The 22,357-nt window shown below is 45.1% G+C and overlaps 3 protein-coding genes across 3 annotated transcripts; all 3 read right to left on the reverse strand.

Annotated features, from left to right (window-relative positions):
* Positions 1-1,698, reverse strand: Osi6 (DUF1676 domain-containing protein Osi6). The gene is made up of 3 exons (XM_076794948.1): positions 1,360-1,698; positions 1,177-1,279; positions 1-350 (listed from the first exon to the last, which is right to left on the reverse strand). Exons 1-3 carry the CDS (start codon positions 1,696-1,698, stop codon positions 1-3), a joined length of 792 nt encoding a protein of 263 aa, XP_076651063.1.
* An 8,422-nt stretch (positions 1,699-10,120) lies between these two features.
* On the reverse strand, positions 10,121-11,550 carry LOC143358198 (uncharacterized). The gene is made up of 3 exons (XM_076795155.1): positions 11,103-11,550; positions 10,932-11,033; positions 10,121-10,389 (listed from the first exon to the last, which is right to left on the reverse strand). The coding sequence occupies exons 1-3, from the start codon at positions 11,548-11,550 to the stop codon at positions 10,121-10,123; spliced, it is 819 nt and encodes a 272-aa protein (XP_076651270.1).
* A 7,088-nt stretch (positions 11,551-18,638) lies between these two features.
* Positions 18,639-20,302, reverse strand: LOC143358251 (uncharacterized). The gene is made up of 2 exons (XM_076795239.1): positions 19,798-20,302; positions 18,639-19,000 (listed from the first exon to the last, which is right to left on the reverse strand). Exons 1-2 carry the CDS (start codon positions 20,300-20,302, stop codon positions 18,639-18,641), a joined length of 867 nt encoding a protein of 288 aa, XP_076651354.1.
* Between the last annotated feature and the right edge of the window lie 2,055 nt (positions 20,303-22,357).

Here is a 22,357-nt window from a genome sequence, read left to right on the forward strand (position 1 = left end):
TTAATGATGGTAGCCAGAGTAGGCTTGGCTCTGCGCGTATCCGTGACCATCATCCCAGGAAGAACCGCCCGAGGACCATCCTCCGGAAGATACGGGGGCAGACCATCCTGCGGATGCTGCCGGACCACTGCTCCAACCGTGGTAAGGTGTGATATCATGGCCGCCCTTCGACCACAGGGACTTCAAGCCAACGAACGCAGAGATCGCCAGCGAAACCAGGGAGACGAAGATGGCCTTCTTCGCGATGAAACCAGTTACGAAGTAAGCCAGGGTGGCCAGAGCTCCGATTTTCGCTTTCGCCGCCAGCAGCAGGGGCAGCAGCTGTCTCAGCTGCTTCTTCTTGCCTCGGCCTGAAAACGTTCCACGTTTACTTGCGCCCGGAAGAGGTGTATTCTCTCTCCTAATTGCATCCACTATAGAATCTTCTGAATTGTCTACATATGAGTCAGCGGGCACTCTTCAGGCAGTATTCACTCGTTTTTAATATTGTACAATCTACGATGTTCACTAAGTTAATTTATTGTTCGTACTCTTTAATCTGCAGAGCCTTCTAAATGATCTACACCCGATCGTAAAGCCTGTACATTCTTCCATAAATGTCTACGCTGATGTCAATTTTCATTCATTTTTGATATCAGAGAGTCTGCAACGTCCACTGATTTATCCTGCATCATCTAGAGTCTACAGTGTTCTCCAAATGATCTACGTCTAATCGTAAAGTCTGCAGACTCCTTCACAAATATTTACGACCGTATCAATCTTCATCCACTATCAACACTGTAGCTACCGAAAGACTGTTGATGTGCTCTTTAATAACTACACTGGAAGAGGCTTTATAATAGTCGTTTAAGTGACAATTTCTTAAAAGTAGCCATCACACTGAATTACTGAAGACAATTTCTTGCTTCGTGAATGAAATTTCTGATAAGTGAAACTACTGGTAGATAAAGTGTTAATATTATAAACTATCACCAAAATCTGCAACAGCCTCTGTCAACCTATCACCCCCAAAATTCTATTGAATCAAAGGAATGTATCGACAGAAATAAAAATTGAAATGTTAAGATTTATGGTGGTGAGAGTGCCCTTCCAACTATCTTGCATTTAGCGGTAACTGCTACACGTCACTTCGTCTTCTAAAAATTGAATTTAAAGATCTACGCAGAATCAACTCACCTTCAACAACCAAGTCAACAGCCTCGCGGATCTCTTCGGGTGCAGAGTCACTGATGGCGCGAGCAGACGAGCCGATCTTCTCTATGATCGGCGTGAAATTGACCTACCAAGAACAATGAATAAAATACTGTAACAAAAGGGTGAAAAGAACGAATCGAAAGTGCCACGGTAAACTCCACTTACCCTAAGGCTGCGTCCAGTGAGGAACTCGGTGGCCTCTTCGCTAACATAATTCACAAGGGCGTCCTGTCTTTCGGAGACACTGTTGGCGGTATCGATCTCCTGATCGTACACAAGATCCTTTCCTGTCCTGGAGCTCCTGGCCTGGCTGTCGGCGCTCTTCACCAAGGTAACACCACTGAAGATCTCCATGTTGTCGGTATCGAAGAACTCCTTGGCCCTTCTGTAGAGGCTCTTCTGCACGCAGGAGATGCTGTCCTTCTCGAGACAGTTCTCGATGGTCTGTCCCTCGGCCGCGAAGACCACGACCGCGGACAGGAGCACAAACGCGAAGAGTTTCATGATGATTTCACCAAGCGTAAGAATACAATGGCGTGTGCGTTTAAACGAGACGGAACTGCCGCGAGCGGAGCGAGAACTTGGGATGAGGAAGGCTGCCCTTTTCCGAAACCCGTCCCGTCGGTAGTGAAATTTCGTGTGGTCCATCGTACAATCTCTTTAGCTTATATTTGGCGGGCCCCTCCTCTACCGTCGCTTGCCTCGCCGCCCCACCTCGCCTCTTTTTTCTTCCTATTTGCCTTGCATGAGTGTCGTCACCGATGTTCGTCGTGCCCGGGGTCCCCTTTGGGCCCGGCTAAACGGCCTAACCGACGAAAGTATTCGCCCAATGGAACCGGCGCGGCGGATAGGTGTTTCACCCGTGCACACCGCCCATCGGGCCCCCGCGACCTGCGACCTGCCCACCAACAGGTAAATACGGGACCAAAGGAACCGGCCCCGGGCGAGAAATCTCTTCCGTTGTTCCCTTTTATCCGTCACGTCGCCTAGGAAGTTTCCACGATCCTCGCTCGATTCTCTCTTTCACGAAGGACCACGAATATACACAGGATTTACTGTTATTCTTCACAGATAACGCGGATCAAGCCGAAGACGACTCGAACAGGTGACCTAGAAGGTGCCTGGAGCTGTTTAACCACGTTTAAACGCGGTTCCGGTGAACCACCGGTGACCCCGGACCGACATACTAGGCTGCTCGCTAGGTGGGACCTCGCGAGCATGAGAAAGAGCCGATCCAAAACCTATCGGGTGACCTACAAATTATTTACTGCCGAGGGAATCGTGTAATTGCTCTGCATAGCGAGCTCCATTTATTTTTAATATCAGAACTACCGAGCCTTAAGCAAGACTCGTGTACATTCCTTGATCGCAATAACAGGATTAAATTTATTCTGATTTCGAAAAGAAAATTTTTTCACAGGAGTTTGCATCATTTTTGGGGAAATATGGGTCTTCAGTTTCTCGTCTGCTACGCCACGAAAAAGTAGAGGGAGCTGAATAGACCGAGACAAAAAATTGCATTAGTTCCCAACTAATTTGGATTTATTATAAATTAGATTTAGAGGACCTTTGCAATTTTCTATAAACGTCTACGAACAAAGCAGCTGAGAATCTTAAATAGCAGCACAGAATTTTAAAAAATAAAAGTGGATAGCTATTTCATCGGAGACATCTTAATAACGCGGTGGCGGCGCGGCGGCTGGAGGTCTGATTCATTCGCCGCGTTTTCTCTCCTCGGAACGGACAATTATCGAGGGGCCATCAATTAACGACGCCACGGGAATAGCGGCAAACCGTGTACGAGTTAGTAGCGCTAAACGCCGCAGATAAGAACTGAAAGACTAAAAAGTAGGGAACAGCCGGGTTCAGGAGAGGAGGACACACTGTTCCAGACTTGTCCGGGACAGTATCCCGGAGGTGTTCGACGTCGGAGAAGCCGCGTTTCGGTCGCGATTTCCACAGGAAGCCTCGCAGAAATCGGCGGTTCGACTCTCACCAGCCACGGAACACACGGGATCGTCATGAATGAAAGAAAACTGGTATAGATCAGGTTCAAACATCCCGGATCCGACCTTCATCGAGCGGACACCACTTTCTACTCTGACCCCACGGGCTCTGACGCTCTCACGGGCGCGCCGATAACGCCTCTTGTCGTTTTCGTTTCGTTTCGCTCGGTGCGGTTACAAAGCCGCCTACGGAATTTCGGGTTGCGAAACAGAAGAACGTAGTAGGTGACACACGGAATTTTTCGTGTTTGTACGGTGATCGATATTCTGGACGAGCGCTGCGCGCAACCGGCTACCGATCTCGTCACGCTCGTCGATAATCTGGGAGCGTACAACCGAAGAGATTTATCGTGCGAACGACCAGATTTTACGATCCGCAGTTGCCTAGAATCAACAAACCACGTTTGTTTTCCATTTTATTCGTCCCGGAATCCAGAGCTCTCTCGCGCGGAGAAACTTTTGCGTTTTAGACACCATAAGACGTTTTATTGCTGAACTCCATCATGGAACACTTCTTTCGCCGAGGTATTCTTTTCGAATTTTTAACGTTGCCTATATTTTATCATTCTCTTTTATTCGTGAGCAAGACCACTTTTTTTCTTGCATTTTTAGCAGAGAAATTAGAAGATTTTGTAATTCGAATGGTGGCACCCTTTTGAAACACTGTTTGGATTTGATATTGTCTTTTATTGATAGAGAAACATGAGACCACAACTTTCGCCCCGTATAGAAAATCTGTATTTTAGAAGGAATTTAAAACACTGTTCTATATTTGTTCTTTCCAAATACATTATTGAGTTGATTCAGAAAACATTGCTGGTTTTCGACTGTATTCTGTGACATTTTAAAATGAAGTTCGAAGACCACAATCGATGGAATGAATCGCTATTGTTCTCGAATCATCGAGAGAGTACAATGCTCCACACAGTTACGGGAAAAAGTCCCCGCGTGTTCGATCCAGCATCCCCGTTTTTCGTTGCGATTCAGCGGCACAGAGGCTCGCGATCGAGCAACAAAAACGCGATCTGTATAACAGATCCTCCCGGTGAAAGTTTACATAATCCGTTCATCGATAAGCATCTCTGTGCGCGCACCTAATTTCGCGGTATCGGCTTGCCGGTGCTCGGTGATCATCGTGCTTCTTCATCCTCTTATTTTCCCCGTGATCTAAGCGATGCTCGCCGTTGGTGTTTCTGGGCGTGTCCTGCGTTCCTCGTTGCCGATCCGGCGTAAAGGAGAAACTTTGGTTTTACTTTTAAGAGCCGGGGAGTGAAGGATCGAGTCGAAAGGATACCGAACTCGCCTGGCCGAGATCGCCGAGAAAGGATGAATGAGTACTGACGTAAGATCACGCGAATTTCCTTTTCATCGACGTCCCTTCGCGTCCCGTTCCCTCCTTGTCTCTCTCTCCCGACCGAATTAATCGCGAGGAGAGCGAAAGAGAGAGAGAGAGAGAAACAGTATATCCGGCTTATTAGCGTGATTGCGCGGTTCTTACTGTCCGCCGACGCCGCAGACTTTTCCACGACGGCACGGCGATTATGTCAACTCGGTTAACCGAGCCGAGTTACGTCGATCCTTTGTCTCCCGGCCACGGGGTGAATCGAGGTCGTTTTCTTCGCCATTGTCGCGGCCACGGAAGTGTGAAACCACCATACTTCGATGTCTCACACTGCGAGACATCCGGGAATGTGCGAACATCCGTGTACATCCGGCTGGATTCCATGGAGTGCGAGGTTCACTTCGGAGCTGAATGAAGACGCGAAAAGAGGACTCCAACTAATGTATTTGGGATAATATGGACTTTAAGATTATTTATTTTAAAATTAGTGCAATTATACAGTTAAGTTTCTTTATTGAAGCATATGTTATAATAAAGATTGTACAGACTCTAAATAGTCGAGATTGTACGATTAGAGATAAATTCAAAAAATTCGAAGTATTGCGAACTTTCCGGCTTATTTTCGAAGTTGGCTCGAGTTAAACGGTGTCAGTAGTCCAAGTTCCTGTTTGCCTTTCAAGGAACAGGCACTTTCAATTTTAGCGTTAATTCCTGACTGTCTCGTGACTGTCACGCGATAGAAAATATTAGTGGCATCTCGCGAGCATGAAGCGACCTGTATATTCCTATGCACGCGTACAGTGGAACGCCAGTTCCAAGTGGAAATTCAGGAAAATATGGTGTCGCGGAGATCATGAATGACTGCCGTGGCCTAGAAACTTTTACCTTTTATTCAGAAATCGGCTGGCGACGCTTAGCCTCTTCGTTGCCATTCATAATGCCCGCAAATTACTCGTCAAACGGCCTGGCAATTACCTTAGAAATGAAATCGCCGATCACGAAGGGGGAGACCCTTATTAAATCACAGTTGATCTATGTCAAGGACACCAGTCGAAGTCGCCTGAATCCTTCGAAAAGAAAGTCGGAAAGAAAAAGGAACAGAGAGGATGCGTTTGAATCGTAAATTCGAGGTTTAGCTTAATTGTGGATATAATTTTTTAATTTATTAATCCGAGGAGAAACGGTTTGGAGTGTTTAACGGTTTCGATGGTCCGTCGAAGATGAACGGTCCAGAGGCTGGGGCGATGCCGATTATAGACGACATTAACATTTTTCTCGCCTCTGCTTAGCATAACGCCGAGTTTCACTTGGGAAGTAGGGAAACGATCGATGACTGTCGCTGATTACAATATCATTTTTTAAGGACAAACGAAACTTATGATATAATTTAATAAATCGTTAAAAATCAGCTGGCAATTGTTTAAGAATTTTTTTACGTGAATGTGAATTCGTTTAATTTCACTTTCCCCCGTTCATAAAATGTCCTGGATCAAATGAAATTTGTGGCTGTGAAAATATTTCCGGGTTCTGCAGGTACGGTTCCAAGTGCAAGTAGTTGACATACTGTGGGACTGGTTTGCTAGAGATCCACTCGCGAATACGTCCGCGGCCTCTAACAATCGTTGGCCGGCCAAAAGTTCGCCGTGAAATCACGAGCAGTAATGTGAAAGTACCAGCGCGAAGTCGGTCAATAATGTGTAGCGATCGTTCCGCGTGCGACACGCGGAATTTTCCGCCTACTCGCGGTGAAAATCCCTCGGATCGTTATCAACGGAGAAAATGTTGCACGCGTGGCATCGCGATTAGGTTAATCGATCGATCCCGCGTGTGTGGGTTTTCGAATGAGTCAGTGATGGCGATGGTGACGCGATTTGTGACACTTTTTACCTTCCCATGGTGTCGCGAAGAATTTCTAGCATTTTTTAATGTTCAGGAATTAAACGAAAATTATAACTTTTAGTCAGAAAAAATGGACAAAATTTTCTTCACATATCCACAAATTAATGTCACAGTTCACAAACAATTCGACTGGCATCATCCTCAAGCGTACAGAACATCAGAATCGACTGAATTCAGCGAATGCGATGTTCAGTAGATAAGGGTCGCCATACACAGCCGCTAATCTATCCGGCAGCAGGTTAACCGAGGATTCGGAGGTTGTAAACAAATTGCCACGATCGAAATCTCCATTCCAACGGGTCGAGGATCGATCTGGGTCACGGAGGATCGAACCGGTCCCAAGGTTGCGTCAGAAATCCTCGCTCCACCCTATTCTGACCTCTAAATCTCTCTCTCGATTCACCTGTAGACCACAATTCAAAACGAAAAAGTCCTATCAATTTTCCAACCCGGTGCCAACGACCAAATCCCGATTCCCTGTAACATCGCCGCTACTAAACCGATCCTCGTTCCTAGAATTAGAGAGCTGGCTCTCCGATGCTCTCCTCTAACGCTCGTAAAGCTGCGACAAGAATTTCTTCTGCGGAGACGAGAATGAGCGCGCGGAGCCCGAAAAATCGGCCAGGCGATTTGAATTTTAAATTTCCGTCCATCGATCGGTAATGAGCGCGGAATGTAACGGGCTCTGGTCGAGGTGGGATCGTCTCCGCGGATGCTGTGCCAGAAAACGCGATACTAACCCTAGAAATCCTGAGCCGTTACGTGAAACGTCAACAAAGCAGCCCGTTTAACCCACCAAACGGAAAATGAGGAGAACAAGTTATTTCTCACGGGAGGAAAAAATTTTATAAAATTCCTTTATACGTTTGACAAAGGTATATCGGTAAAATGAGTGCATATGGCGGAGCCGGTTTGGCTTGAAACACTCAAATGTCTCAAAAAAGGGCAGTAGAATATCAAAGGGGAATGTGTCGTAACGTTTATTTGACCTTGGGATGACCTTGGAACGCCCTGGGAATCTTATATATGCTTCCTATTTATTTTTCATAATATCCTGATTAGCTCCCGCGTGTATCGGATCAAAACAAACGTATTTTCAAGTGTTGGAACTTGGGAGGTACCCGGGTGGCCCCGTGGTCGCCTGGAATTTCAAAAAGTAGAAACCTTTTTCGGTTTCGCGACGGAAACGGAAAGAGGAGTCGAACGCGGCCCGGTTCTTCTTTCGCCGCTCGTTACACGGGCCCATTCACGAAAACATTCTAACTTTCGTTTTCCCTTGGCGATGCAGGTGACGTCAGGCGACCGCGCTCGAGTTTACGGCGCTATAAAAATTTAATCGTTCTGTCGCCTGTTGTTCCGTCGCGGGGGAAAACGAACGCAGAGCGGGATGACAACGTTTTTTTTTTTTTTTCGTTCGCCAAGTCAATTCTGGAATTGTGAGGGTGGACGATAAAGCGGAGACAATGATGGATCTTTGTGGTACCAGTGCTGAGAATGGTACCTTGGTTTTGATGGTGAACGTCTTTTAATGCTGTCTAGGATTCGCAGCGAGTGGACAATTGGATCGAATTGAATGACTTGGAGCAGCTTGTGTGGAGAATATAATAGTTTGTTTGGATCTAGAACCATGCTACTCCAACTTTTATTTACCGTTGCCGTTCCAGGTGAAATATGAAAATTGTTTTAAAACAATCAGGGCAATGTAGAAAGTACAAACAACACAGCACAAAATATACGATCCAATTCTCGTTCATTCTATTGATTTCCGTTTAATCTATGTGTTAATAGAATTTAATAGCAGCACTTCAATTAAAAGATAATAGTCTACTCTCACGGTATAGAGGTTTACAGAGAACAAAGCAAAGTGTAACAAACAGCCACGCCATCTTCAAGAACAAGCACAAACCCACTGCAACCCAGCACCTCTAAGAATTTCTAAAAATCTGCTTCAGAAATGTATCTTTTGACCAACACATTCGCCAAAATTTTCTACTCAGATCGAGAAATTAATGTCACAGTTGATAAAGTATTACAGTAGTGTCGTCTTCAAGCATACAGTAGATAAGGACAGCCATACGCAGCCGCTATCCGACGACAGGTCAACTCTAGGCTCCTTAGAAATAATTATCCTTTTTTAAAGATAAATAAATCTCACGACTCAGAAAGGCATGAATCGTTTCACAGTACGAAAAAAAAGTAAATTGTTGAACTTTCACACGGGGGAAGATGTAAGGGTTAATCGGGAAGCTAGGAAACTATCGGAACCAATTACGAAATTACAAAACATTCTAGCAAACAAGCTACAGTCGCGATGAAAAGTTATATAAAAATCTCAGGAAAAATCCCCTAAAAGGATCCTGGGTCCAATTTTCCAATAAATCGAAATGTATTGAACGGAACTAGGTAATATAAGAAAATCGAGAAGACCCGAAGAAAATCTAGGAAAATCGGTGCATTTTGTGGCAGCAGGGCGCTTCAGCGTGCCGAAGCGCGTGCGCAGCGGCCTTGGCGCGGTCTGAGCCGATTCCAAGCAGGACCTTCCCGTTTTATGATATTCCGAACGTAAAAAAGGCATCGTTTGGAATGTGTGCCAGTGGGTCTTGGGCCCCCGTCGCTGCTTTTCCTCCACCTCCGGTCCCGGGAGAACGGGAGGATCGCGGTGAACGGTCCTAGTTCTGTTCGCACAGTGGGGGTGGACGAGAAGAAGGCGGAGGAAGAGGTGCATAGAAAGAGGGAATCCTCTGAAACACCTCTTTAGACTCGGGCTCCTCGTCCCGACGCTTTCTTCCGCGAGAAAGAGAGCCGGGCCCTCGGGTTTTCCAACAGGTAAACCGATTTCCTCCGAATGAGCAGTTTTCCAGGACGCGGAACGCACCCCTCATCGCGATCATCGCGCGGAATCTTCACGCGTTACGATAACGCCGGCTCGGGCAATTGAATTACGATTCCCCCGGCGGGCAATTAGCCGGGCTCATCGCCGCGGAATATGAGCGAGCTAATTGGCAGATGGCACTTCGCGCACTGCTTGCACGAGCGTCGTTTCACTTTGCACGATTTGTTGCACAACCTGTGCTACTTGGTTCGCGGACATCCGGATCGTAGGAGCGCACGGATCGAGTGCTTCTTCTTTCTCGATCGATCCGGGGAGATAAGAGTTCGATGTATAATAACATACTACGCGCCGGCACACTTTCCTCCGATTTTCGTCTACCTTTCACCGGGTTTATCGCGGCCAACCGGCGGCGCAATAATAAATGAATACGAGGCGAGTGCTTTGGTCAATGGTTACGTATAACTTTATTCGCTGCACGAAATAAATAAATAAATAGGTACAAAAATAGAGGGGGGAGAGCATGAGCTGGTACTGTGTTCCTGGATAAATAATAATTCCGTGTGTGTGTACTTTGGTTTTCGCCGGGTCGAGCTGCTGCGGTTCGAGGTTATCACATGGTTTCTTGTGTACGCCTGTCTGTTTATGTATGATTGTAAATGTCTGTCCACGTCTTTGGGTCTGTGTGTCTGTGTTCACGTCACTTTCTATGAAACGTCCAGTCCGTCAGCACGCGTGTCTCAATGTCATTGTCACTGTCAGTACGTAATGTCCTCTCGCCTGCTCTCGGCGATCCCCGAGCGCGTTACTCGACGAGGATTTACGACGGAGCCGCTGTCATCAGGTTCATCAGGACACTCGTGAGTCGCCGAACAGGTGCGCGTAACCTCTGTACGGAAGATCCAGGTTCTCCTCTCCCAGGGAACGTTTCTTGCGATAATGGTGGTGGCCGACGTCCTGCGCGTACACCACGTGGTGCCCGCCGCCACTGTCATGGCCGCTGGTCAACTTCTTCACGGCCACGATCATGGAGAGCATCAGAGCCATCGCCGATACCATCAGAGCCTTCATTGCCAGGAGACCCAACGCGCCGAAGCCCATTGCCGCCATCATCTTTCCTGGAATTTTTCAATTCAGTTTTGTTAGGCGATGGTTTAATGCTTTAATTCTATGTCCACAGCACTCTAGACTCTAGATCATTCAATTCTAGAAATAGAAAATATTTAATCCGTGAAAAACAGTCAAAATCCTCATTGCACTAATTTTTATTTAACTTAAACTTTTCTCCAACAAGAATAAAAATTGTGGCTTGAATGTACGAAATTATGCAGAACTAACTATGCAATTCATGGACCCATCTTCTTTGTACCAGCATCTTCCTAATTTTCTGTATAAACTAACGAATCCAACTTTATTATTCTGACGTTTCTATAAATTTTCCAGCACACAATCTACTATATTTCTGTAGCCTCAGCCATCATCAACACCAATGTTTAACAAGTCAAGACCCCAGCCAAACGTAATTCTAATCAAGTACAAAGAACAAATCTTCTCTCCTGAAGATAATGCATCTCACGTTACTAATTCCAGTTCCACAACCAGCCCAGCATCTCAACGATTTAACATTAATCCGCGGATTAAACATTTTACGTAACCTTACCCATCATCAACGCCAGGATCATGTACCCTCCACCGCCTCCCTTCTTTCCACCCCCACCTCCACCGAATCCACCTCCTCCTCCACCACCTGCTCGTCCTTTGCCTGCAACAAACCACACCGGTTACAACCTCGTCGATGCACCCTGGCAATCCCATAAAACCTCAAAGCAACCTTGATCGGAGGGCAGGCTCTCCTGTATAGCGGTTTCGATATTCTGCGGCAGGAAGCTGGGCAGTTTAATTCTGAGCTCTCTCCCTTCCAGAAACTGTATGAGAGACCCCATGCCTCCGAATCCCTTCATCAATCTTCCCTTTCTAGTAGGTTCAAGTCCGGGGACTTCGACGAGGCTGACACCATCGAAGATCTCGATATTCGGCTCCTTGCTGGACTTCTCTAGCAGCTGTTGGACGACCTTCCTGACGATCCTGACTCCGTAACAGGACACAGACAGGTTCTTCGAGTCGTTGGCTGAACATCCTGTGGTAATTCCACTCCAGGCGTCCTTGGTCTCGTTGGTATCCGTGCAATCAGCTTGCGAGACGATCGCGCAGACGAAGAGGACGCATAGGGTGAGCCTACGCTGGTCCCCCGATCCCGGTAACCTCCCTAACCAATCCATTGCGTCGATAGGAAATGTCGATTGTCTTCGAACGATCCGTGTTTTTCCGGAGACGATTGAGCTCTCGTTGCACCAGAGTTTAACGACGATCCGACGATGATCACGATGCTCACGTGTATACTGATCCTGCGGAACCTACGGCGGAGGTCCGAGTGCTGCATCTACGCCCGCTTCAAATCTCATTTATATAGTTCTAGCTGCCGGTCTCGGTGATTGTGCTACGAAAAAAGCAACGAGAGCATCGGGATAGGCCTTACATTCTCTGTTCTTACCGTGTGCATTAGCCTGCAATTTTTCGTTCGGTCGGGCGATCCTCTCGTGGATTCCTTTAATTCTTGTTTCCGAGGCGTTTTAGAGCGTTACGCCGCGGTTGGCTGCGAGAGACGGCTAGCCTTCTCTCGGAACCACGAGGCCGCCAGACGGATCGACGTTCTAAACCCCAAACCGTCCTGTCTCCCTTCATCCGATCATAGTTTTCCCCGATCCCCGTGTCCCTCTCTCTCTCTCTCTTTCTCTCTTTCTTGGCTAAGCTTATTCTAGATCACTGGCCAGGCTGCTCGTGAAAGAGCGAGCTTCAGTTCCGCCCGGACCCCACACACACACACACACAGACATCTTCGTTGGAAAAATGCGGATGGAATTGTTTTAGTGGATCAAGCGATTCAAAATCGTCCGAGAAATCGGTTGGTCGTGAGGCAAATGAGATGGGAGCACGCGAAATTCAGTACAGCAGGATTTATTGGGAAAATATGGATGTGGTTTTCGTAGTGGATTAAACGGTTCTGAACAGCTCGAGATATTTATTGATAGCGCAGTGAATGGGACGGGAGAAAATGGAATGTAGAACAGCAGGATTGACAGGAAAAAAGAGATGAAATTGTTTTAGTGGATCACTCTCTACTGGATACATCTATTGCTTACAGAATAAATAAAATCAGGAGAATGTTCTATGCCATATAGCAGCAAATTGTATGTACACTAATTTCAGTGCGCCAGACATTTATTGATAACTTGGGAATTTTAGAAAAGCAGTGGAAATATTCCTGAAATATTTTTTCGACAGATCGGCTAAACAACATCAATATTTCATATCGCCGAACGACATGTCATCTGAAGAGTCCTCGATCACTATCTGAAACATGAATTTCCAAGAAATGGGAGATACAACATTATCGGAAACCGGATACTTACTCTTGATTTCTACAGCCTCAGCTTTTACTCGATGAACCTGATCGAAATGAGCAACATTTCATACATTAACACGTCCTACCTCATGACTCAACTAAAACAAACATAGACAAATTTAATATACAGGGTGGTCCAAAAGTTACAGCACAATTTAAAATTTTCTCTCAAAAGAATAGATTAAATTATTTAAAAAGTAAAACGATTATTCCGTTTTAAAACAGTGATTTTTGGGCCACGCTATACATTTCCTACAAATTTCAGGGATACCCATCGATCACTGTCCATGCACCTAAATAGAAAAAAATATTGTCACCGTCGAGCAAAGCCCAAAATAAAAATTTCAAAATTTCGTCCACATTCCCGCAGACGGTCGTTCTTCCTTTCCCTCTTTCGGCGATTTAGTGGAGCGGAAGAGAGCGTGGCCGATTTCGCATCACGCCTGCGCCTCGATCGACGCGTAATTAGCGGGTTCAGCTGGCCAGCGCGCGTCTGTTCCGTCTCGGAAATTAGTCTGCGAAGTTCGTGCCTGAACCGAGTGCAACAAAAAACAATAGAAGCAAAAACGATTCACGTGGCTCGGGGGACAGTTCGATTTTGTGGAAAAGCATCGACGACCCTTCGTCCTTTCTCTCGTAGGACTCCGGGTAGTCGAGGAGAAGATCGCGGCGGGCGTGGTAGGGACGATCGATTCGGCTCGATCGGCGCGACAAGATCGAGGGAGCCGAAAACTAGTTCATCTCGCCGCATATACCTTTCTCTTCTGTTCCACTTCCCTTCGCGTACTCGCCGATACGATACGGTATACATATACGTAACACCGGCTGGTAGGTATAACTAGGCCCGGTTCGAAACCGTTCGCTCGTTCCTCGGGACGACGCCACGCCACACGGACGATCTCGTGTATCCTTGAAACCAGATCGTCCGCAAGTGCCCTTCAACATCGTTAGAACTTCCTCTTGATGAGCGGCCGGAAGTGGCCGGCGTCGTCCACGAGGCGGTCCTCTCGATCCTCGAACACCGAGATCGAAAGCAAAGAAATTAGAGTCACTCTCCTCAAACATACATCCAGCTGACACTCGGAATGAGATCCGCAAACAGTTTCTCTAACTCGAATTTTCTAGTCGACGAACAGAAGATTTCTCTGTAATTAGTTTAGCGACCTCCATCACGCGAGCATTGTTCCCGGCAAATTAATTAAACCCAAAGGTACTTCCAGCAGGAAAACGCGTAGACTGTGATAATTGGTTTCCGTATGAGTTGTGTAGGAGGCTATTAAAATAATACCAAGATTCGTCGTCCATCTTGTTAGGAATGAACTAAAGTGGAAATCGGCTTAGGCGTTCTTCGAATCGGTAGGAGAGTTGATTCTCCTGGATTCGATCGGTGAATCAGAGCCTCTAATTAGTCCACGGTTTCTCTGCGCACTTCCGCGACCGCAAGGGGAACGTTAGAATCTATCTGGAAGGTGTTTTCTCCTTTCTCGATACGCAGAATGTGTGTCGGCCGCTCGATCGTTCTCTCACACACACACACCACGCACACACACACATTTATATAGAGAGGCACCGTTAGCGGTCATCGAGCATTCTCGTGTCAATAATAAGAAGATCCGATCAATATCCGATACTTTCTCCTCTCGCGACGAATTTCTCCGAATGCGGCGAAAACGTGGCCGTCAAAAGAAATCGGGTCAGCCGGTCTATCTTGCTGGAATTCCATCTCTTTATCACTCCATCTCCGTTACTTCTCATCATTTTTTCCGGGTGAAACAATCATCAGCCTTTTCTGATTCTATCTTGAGCCGGGCTCGACGTTCACTCTTGTACCAATAATTAATTTTACTGATTCATCAATAATAGGGTAGTTGTTCCAGTAGTCAGCCATTTAAATTCAGTAGGCAGCCATCTTCTTAATATTTTATATTTTAAATCCTCTTCTTTATGTAGGTACACACATTCATATATATGTAAATTTGTTAGTAGTTGATTTTCTAGCAATTTGGTTTCAGAAAAGCTGACTATTGGATAAGGGCTGAAACAAGGCACATTTACCCTACCACAATTACACGGTATGTAGGAACAATTGTAGTATTTTCCCACTGTCCTAAATCGGTTAATAAAGTTACACATAGTACAATTACAGTATAACGAAATGCTGTGAAATTGTAGCGAGTTCTGAGATGCAAGAGACGAATTATTTTCGACCACGAAGAGTTAAAGGATGGATCAAAATGTCAGATGGTTTATGGAGTAATAATTGTTGTAGTGAGCTGTTTCTTTGGAGAGGTACTGACCGAATTGTATATCGTTTTATTTGCAGTAATTGTTACAACGAACTGTTTCTTTGACCAGGTAACACGTGTCGATTTTTACCGATTTACGATGATCGCGGGTCCCGGGAACGGGGTCAACGATGACGGCGGGCCCCTCTTCTCACCCGAAACCGAAAGTTGATCTCCCGGAGGGACACCTTTTCTTTCTCTCCCGGCCGTCCCTTATCGCCCCGTCATCTCCTTTCTGATTCCTCCCAATCGAGCAGGAGAAAGCTGCCGGGCCGAAACGAGGCCGACTTATTTGAATGAAAGATGCCTCGTGCATCGTGTGGTCCCTGGTAGTTTTCCCTTCGTTCCGATCATCTTTGACGCCTCCGAAAGTTGCCCCGGACACACTGCTCCCCGCCGTTCCCGATATCCAGGTCAACGAAATAAAATTTTTCGGCGGCCGCCGCCGCATTCCGACGAAAAATTCTAGTGTCGCCCGTCCTCCCACCGATTTAACAGTTACAAAGAAAAATTGCTTCGACCGTGGCTATTCATTTGGTATAGAAAAATTCTAGAATCGTTTGATTATACATACACAGAAAAATTGTAGATCCTTCAACTTCGACCGTAGCTATTCATTTAACAAATACACAGGGGAATTGTAGAATTCTTGAATTTTGACCATAGCCATTAACAGTAGCCTTTAATTTCACAGTTGCATTCATTAATCAAGGTCTCTAATATTTTTAGGAATTTTCCTGCACCTTTGAATGGCTCCTCGCTCACAAATTGTATCCCAAAAATTGTTCATTTTTTACCCACTTTAACTTCTTGTAGAATGATCTTAAAAAATTCTCTGTTTCCTCATTTCAAAGAGTGAACTCCCTACTTTTACATCCCTGATTTCAAATTTTTTCCAGGCATACAAAAATCGCAGACCAACTTCTGAGAGGTCATTGCAAAAAGAGTTAACTTCCCTTGAAGAGATCGCATTGAAATGAATGCGGGGAAAAAATGGTTCGAACACCACAGAGTCGTTTGAATTTGTAAAATTCTGAAGGAAGAAAATCCACTTCATTTTCGCACTTAATTGTAGGACGAGAAAGAGAGCTCGGAAAAATTGAATTCAGGGTTTTGGAAAAGTGTAGCTGGTTCACGAGGAAGTTCGACAGATTGGCAGTGGCGAGCCGAATAATTCCGCGTGCTGGTGAATCGCATTCCTAGAGTAACTCGACGGTATCGTCACACCATACGTCCAAGTCCCGCTAAGTTCCGCAAACCGGAGCAGCCGCGATGAATACGAGACGTCCGACATATTTCTATCGTCGTGCGAATCGATCGCGGAACCGAGCTCGCAATAATTCGAGCGATCCCGGGCGATAAAGCCGTTTCCAAGTCAGCCACGTCGATCCTCCTTTTAATTTCCCAAAGCGGTCGGACTTCATTAAGCGCATTCGAACTCTGAGCGAGGTTGTCGGGCAATTAACTGTGCTCCGCCGGTAAATTGGTCGTAATGAAAAGCACACACGGATCCGTTTCACTGGCTTCCGGCTGGCAAACAGACCAAATCGGAGGATGCCGGGCTACATACCACTATAATTAATTGGACTGTGTTACATACTCGCGCGGAGATTATTTCTCGATCGGTAACACGCTTGCTACGTCGCATGAACGAGTTCTACGAATGTCCAGCTATCCGATTTTGCTTAGAACTCAATTTCCGAATCGTTTTGTTCGTGGTATCCGGCGAAGGGACATCTTCCAACGAGAAACGACGCGACGAGTTCTGTCTCGGCCTTCGTTTTCGGTTCGAACGTAATTACGTCGCGAGACGACTGTAATTAGCCCGGGAAGAGAGATTGTCGTGCACGTGGCTCGCGTTGCTATTTACAGGCGTAATCGCGGTATCGCAACTTTGTGGAAATTATGGTTGCGTGTCGGATTACGGCCGGAATTATCTAAACGCGATGGCGGCCTCTCGCGGTGAACAACTGCTCCTCTCTGCTTTCTCCGGTTCTTCCTGGTGGTAACTCGACTGCCGCGGTCTCTATTTTTTATTGGTCGAGTCTGCCGGTGGTGTATTATTATAGCAAACACTGTGTTTATCCGGGCATTTAATTTAATTTGTAAATTAAGTTTTGGGATTGATATTAATAGTGACGTTTCTGTGAGTGTTTGTATGGCTGGTTTACACTGCAATTAGGGACGATGAAAATGTGTTTTATGGTGCTGAGAAATTTTGCGGGCCTAATTGAATGTAATTAATATTTTTATGTGATACTGAAGTGTTGAAGTGACTGTACAACCGGCTTACCGAAACCAGGGTTGGTAAATGTGAGTTTTATGTGACTGAGAAATCTTGTGAACCCAGGTGTATGTAATTAATAATTTTGTACGATGTGTAATATTGAGGTTGTTGTTGCATAGAGTGATTAGGTTAATAAACTCGTTCTCTGATTTCGGAGAACAGAGAAACAAAGGCCTGATCGATCTCAAAGGATCGATTGGAGGCGTCAACACGCAGGAATGCAAACGTTAAAAAAAAACAATAAATATTTATTTATACAGGGGAAAACAACATGAGTACATTATGGTACAATCCGCATCACGCGGTGGTCAGAATAAGTTAAGTATAAATAATATCGATCAAGTATAGTTACAAGGCTCACACGCGTTCGTAAGTCGTCTTCTGTGTCAATGGGAGCGTCTCGTTCGTCTGTCAGTCATCGATCAGCGTGATCTGGTTCATTAATTAGTCGTGACTACGCAATTTTACACGGGCGAGATATAATTTTCGCCTGCTATCAATTGAGTAACAATATCAGTCTTCGGTATCCAGATAAATAATAATACTTTGTCTCAGGAGACTTGAGAGTCCAAAATCGATTAATTTCAATCTTGAATTAAAACAGAAAATTCTAAGGACTCTTCAATATTTTCAGGAAGCTTCAGAGTGCAGCTTGAATTACTGTCCTAATTTTTTAACAGTCTAAAAAGTCACTGTATAATCGGATACTAAGTTGGTTCAGTTTCGATTTTCTAAATCAAACAACAGCACTAAAGAACTAATAAGAATTAATCAAGACAACAATCCTTAAATTTATGAATTGAATATCGATTAAAAAGTGACATAAAATTTCTAGCTCTCAAACATTTATAACGCTTAATTGAATAATGATACTTAATAGACTTCTCTTACAAGTCCCGAATAAATCAAGTCAATTTTTCTGACATCCAAATACAATCAAATACGAAGTCATCACCACTACTAAATTAAATAACAACCTCCTCCAATTTCAATTTCTCAACGAAACAATATAAAACTTTCAAATAATATTTACAGTCTCCAATGATCAAAGACATCATCAAATTCCCATTTAGGGTAGAAAACCGATTGCGTCCGTCACAGGGTCCCGTCCACCGTCAAGGAAAGTGAGTGATCAGTTCGAGCCTAAGAGCTCATAATCGGAGCAAGAAGATTAGTAGAGGAAGAGGAAGCCCAAAGAAGGCGGAAGAATTAAATATTAAAAGACAGGGCAAGAAGATGCTGGCAAGCGTCGTTCGAGTATCAGAGTCGACGGGGATCCAAAAATCGCGTTTAAGTGTCACGAAGTAGGTCCCAGGGGTCGGACAGCTACGTTCACTTGGCATGAGCCGAGTAGGCCAAGTCGTGGGCGTCAGTCTGTCCAGGTATGGGTCCTTGGCCATGGAAGCTCCTCGCCCATCCGCTGCTGTAACTATCTCCGTGACCATGATCGGAGCTGAAAGTATGGCTGGAGCTGTGATGAGGATGCGCGACGACCTCGTAGGTGACATGCTTCTGTTGGGAGAACAGCTTCTTGAGACCAATGATTCCGGCGAGGAGAAGAGCGATCTTGGAGAGCAACAACGCCTTGCCGACCAGCAAAGCTAGAGCCTTGAAGGCCAGACCTCCGATGAGACCAATCTTCAACACCGCAGCGGCGATTAGGGGTCCAAGATTGTTGTTCTTCTTGCCGCGACCTGGAAGAAGGTGTGGGATCAGTCGGCTGTCGCTTTCGTCGAGGAAGGTAAAACGGGGACTTTCTATGGCAGTAAACTCTGGCGAGCCGTGACCGAATTGCTGGATGCAAGAACAGCTCCAAGAACGCCGAGGTTGTAATTGTTTTCGAGTGAGAGTGGGAGGATTCACCTTCGTTCGTTTCTTCGGTTAGGCGAGCGAGCTTTGAGCTCCACGGGTCGCTTAATGTATGGGTTTAGGGTCTAAGAGGTTGACCTGCTAGTTAGATGATTGCTAGGCGATCTTTGAGCTGTCTAGATTGATATAGGGGTCTTCAGAGTAGAGATTACCTGCAGCACGCCTTTGTTTAGTTCTATAGTTAGTCGATTGGTAAGTGATCCTTGACCTACCTAGCGAACTGGACTGCTTGATGTATGGGATTAGTAGTCTAGAGAGCTATATTGATGCAAGAGTCCCGAGAGGTAACAACAATGGAAGCTACAACTGACGTTTGTTTGCGTTAGCTGGCAAATTGGATCGTTTCGTGTATGCATTTAGGGGTCTAGGAGGCTGATCAGATTGAAGGTTATCTGATTGCTAAGTAATCTTTCAGCTACCTAGATTGATATAGAGGCCTAGAGACCAAAGTAACGACTACATCCTACTACTAAGAAACTGACTACAAGTGATCCTTGATCTTCCTAGCTATCTGGATCGTTTGATGCATGGGGCCAAGAGAACTAACGTTTAAATAATTACTAAGCTGTCTTTGAGCTATCCAGATCAATTTAAGGAATCTAGAATGACAATTAGCAATTACCATCTTGCATAGCAACGTTGTCAGCCCGCTCAATGGACAGACTAAGGTTCAAAGAGCCGTTTTCGTCCTCGGAGGCAGAAACCACGATATCGTCCTCCGGCAGGATCCTCCATTTAATACTCCTGGACCTGATGAACGCGTACACCTTGCTCGCGACAAGGTCGAGGACCTCGGACTCGTCGTCTTTGCTCCTGCCCGCCTCGAAGGTGGCCACTTCCTCGGACACCTGGCTGGTTTTTCTGATCTCGATGTCGTCCGTCAGCTCGATCGACGCCTTCTTCAGAAACTTGTTCATGTTCGTCACCAGCTTCAACATCACGCAGCTGCTCACATGGTTCTGGGAGCAGTTCGAGTTCAGTTTACGGAGAAGCTCCTCCTCGTACTTGGCGCGATCTGTTATTGTTGACGACTGTTCGAGCGTGTTTATCTTGTCGAGCTTCTCGAGCGGGTTCGCCAGGCACATCGCCACGAAGGAGAGCGACAGCAATGCTAGCATCGCCTTCATCGTGGTCTGCTGCGAAAAATATTCCCCATAAGCCATTGCCTTCTTCGTTTAATAATTTCAGCAAGTTGAAAATAACGTATAGATATTCTTCCAATCTTCAAGTTCTTTCAATCTTCGTACGGTTATAAATGTCACTTATCTATTTCTATCATAAATGAATAAAATTCACAGTCTACATATTAAGTTTTAAATACAAATCCTAAAACATCAAATCGTGCAGCTTAGAAAATCAAAAACTGACAACGACTGGAAGTATTCCAAAATCTATAAAAAAAATGGCCACTTGCCGCCGAAACGCAAAATTGTGAATTAAATTTAACTTATATTGAATTTATGTTGACCTTCAATTATTTTAGGAAACATGTACAATATGTATGTAGTACTTTAAATTGGAGATGTCGAATAAATTGATACGAATTTATAATCAGGAGTGGAATTATAAATGCGTAGAAGCGTACTTCCGATTCAGACGGATTGGTGACAGGTGATAGAAGATTAGTTGCACGTTACACTTTGCCTTAATAGCCTGCTATTAGACTACTCTGTCTTTAGTACGTTAAACCGCATGATTTACTGCTTCTCCACGCGTTGAAATCACCGGAGCGGCACACGACTCATGCTACTTCCACGCAAGCGGTCACATTAAATTTCAACTTTTTACTGAAACACTTCACATTCCAGAGAAATCACTATTCGACAACGTTATATGGGTCATCTGCTAAAGTGCTACACACCTATGCTCTTTATTTTGCGACAAGTTTCTAAACAACTGCATCGTTCATACTGTGCTGAAAGCGTCGTACACGAGACGTTATACTAAACAATAATCCACAATAAATCAACGATGTATACTAGCACCTAATTGTACTGTTAGAGAAAATTCTAAAATTCTCGATTTGAAGTTGCATGCAAATGAACTGAAGCTGCACTTACTATGCTTAATTTCTAAGTAGACTTCTGAACGAGTTCAAGATCAATAAATCGATCGAAAATATACTGGTCCCGTTACTCAAGCCTGAATTAACCTAGACCTGATTTAATCGCTGACCAGCGAATGTTTATGAAAATGTAGATCTTCACGGATCAATTAGCACTTTGCATACTAGATTTAATCTATTAATAGAATTTTCAATAACTGTACGGTATGAAAAGCAACTTGAAAATTCTTTTTTAAGTAATAAAATAAATTGTAGTACTATATTTTCGCGAGTGACTTTTTGGTCTTCGATTGCAAATGTTATTTCTATAATCGAAAACATATCAAGAAATTCTCGGCTATGAGCTTTGAAAAACTATGAAATAACAGCAACGTCAAGACGAACCTTGATCATTCTTTAAAATCTGTTAAACTGTTGGTATTAAATAAAAATGTGCTCCACTACAGTCTAAAATAAAAGGAAACCTAACATCGTGAATCCTAATGAGTTTAATGTACCATAAAAACGTCGGATTAAAATACCACAGATCATCAATCACACACCGCGATTAAACAAACCCGTCTATCAAGATAACATCTTCCATCCAACAACCATTAATTACAACAGACTTACAACCGCATTAAACGACGTCGAAAAACCCCAGAAAGAAACCTCTTAACAGATGAAGATACTAATGAACTATTCAATTAAATCTAGACTGAACAGAACCAACTATGAAGACAGCATATTACGTCCAGCTACGATTAATTATAAAACTACTCAAACTACTGAACAAAATGGTCAACCAGATAGCTGGTCATTCTGCACCTAGGGGAACTATGAAATCGTGAAGATCGCGAACACCCTAAGGGAAGAAGCGGAAGGTCGAAGGGAAGACTGACCTGGATTCGGATCCTCGTGATCGTAGACCGGAAGCTGGGTCGAGGGCACGCTGCTGGCGCCTCTTCTCTCTGCCTTCCTGCGCGATCTGTTCTGGGTCCTCTTCCGGGTGCCGGATCTTGTCACCCGATGCGTGGATCGAGCGTGTCGAGTATTCTGAACCCGCGGTCTCGCCCCGGCCACTTTATATAGGTAAGATCTCCGGGTTAAACAGAGGCGGGTTCGGGCTCGGGCTCGG

This window comes from Halictus rubicundus, chromosome 10, assembly GCF_050948215.1.
Source record: "Halictus rubicundus isolate RS-2024b chromosome 10, iyHalRubi1_principal, whole genome shotgun sequence".
In the NCBI taxonomy this organism is placed as follows: Eukaryota; Metazoa; Arthropoda; class Insecta; order Hymenoptera; family Halictidae; genus Halictus; species Halictus rubicundus.

What these genes read in the sequence shown, in the direction of transcription:
- Osi6 (XM_076794948.1), bottom strand. Translation starts at nt 1,698, where the DNA reads ATGAAACTCTTCGCGTTTGTGCTCCTGTCCGCGGTCGTGGTCTTCGCG. An exon ending in TCACTGGACGCAGCCTTAGG is followed by an intron (nt 1,280 to 1,359) that starts GTAAGTGGAGTT and finishes TGTTCTTGGTAG; the next exon opens with GTCAATTTCACGCCGATCAT. An exon ending in TGTTGACTTGGTTGTTGAAG is followed by an intron (nt 351 to 1,176) that starts GTGAGTTGATTC and finishes GAACGTTTTCAG; the next exon opens with GCCGAGGCAAGAAGAAGCAG.
- LOC143358198 (XM_076795155.1), bottom strand. Translation starts at nt 11,550, where the DNA reads ATGGATTGGTTAGGGAGGTTACCGGGATCGGGGGACCAGCGTAGGCTC. An exon ending in GAGCCTGCCCTCCGATCAAG is followed by an intron (nt 11,034 to 11,102) that starts GTTGCTTTGAGG and finishes GGTTTGTTGCAG; the next exon opens with GCAAAGGACGAGCAGGTGGT. An exon ending in GATCCTGGCGTTGATGATGG is followed by an intron (nt 10,390 to 10,931) that starts GTAAGGTTACGT and finishes GAAAAATTCCAG; the next exon opens with GAAAGATGATGGCGGCAATG.
- LOC143358251 (XM_076795239.1), bottom strand. Translation starts at nt 20,302, where the DNA reads ATGAAGGCGATGCTAGCATTGCTGTCGCTCTCCTTCGTGGCGATGTGC. An exon ending in CAACGTTGCTATGCAAGATG is followed by an intron (nt 19,001 to 19,797) that starts GTAATTGCTAAT and finishes ACCTTCTTCCAG; the next exon opens with GTCGCGGCAAGAAGAACAAC.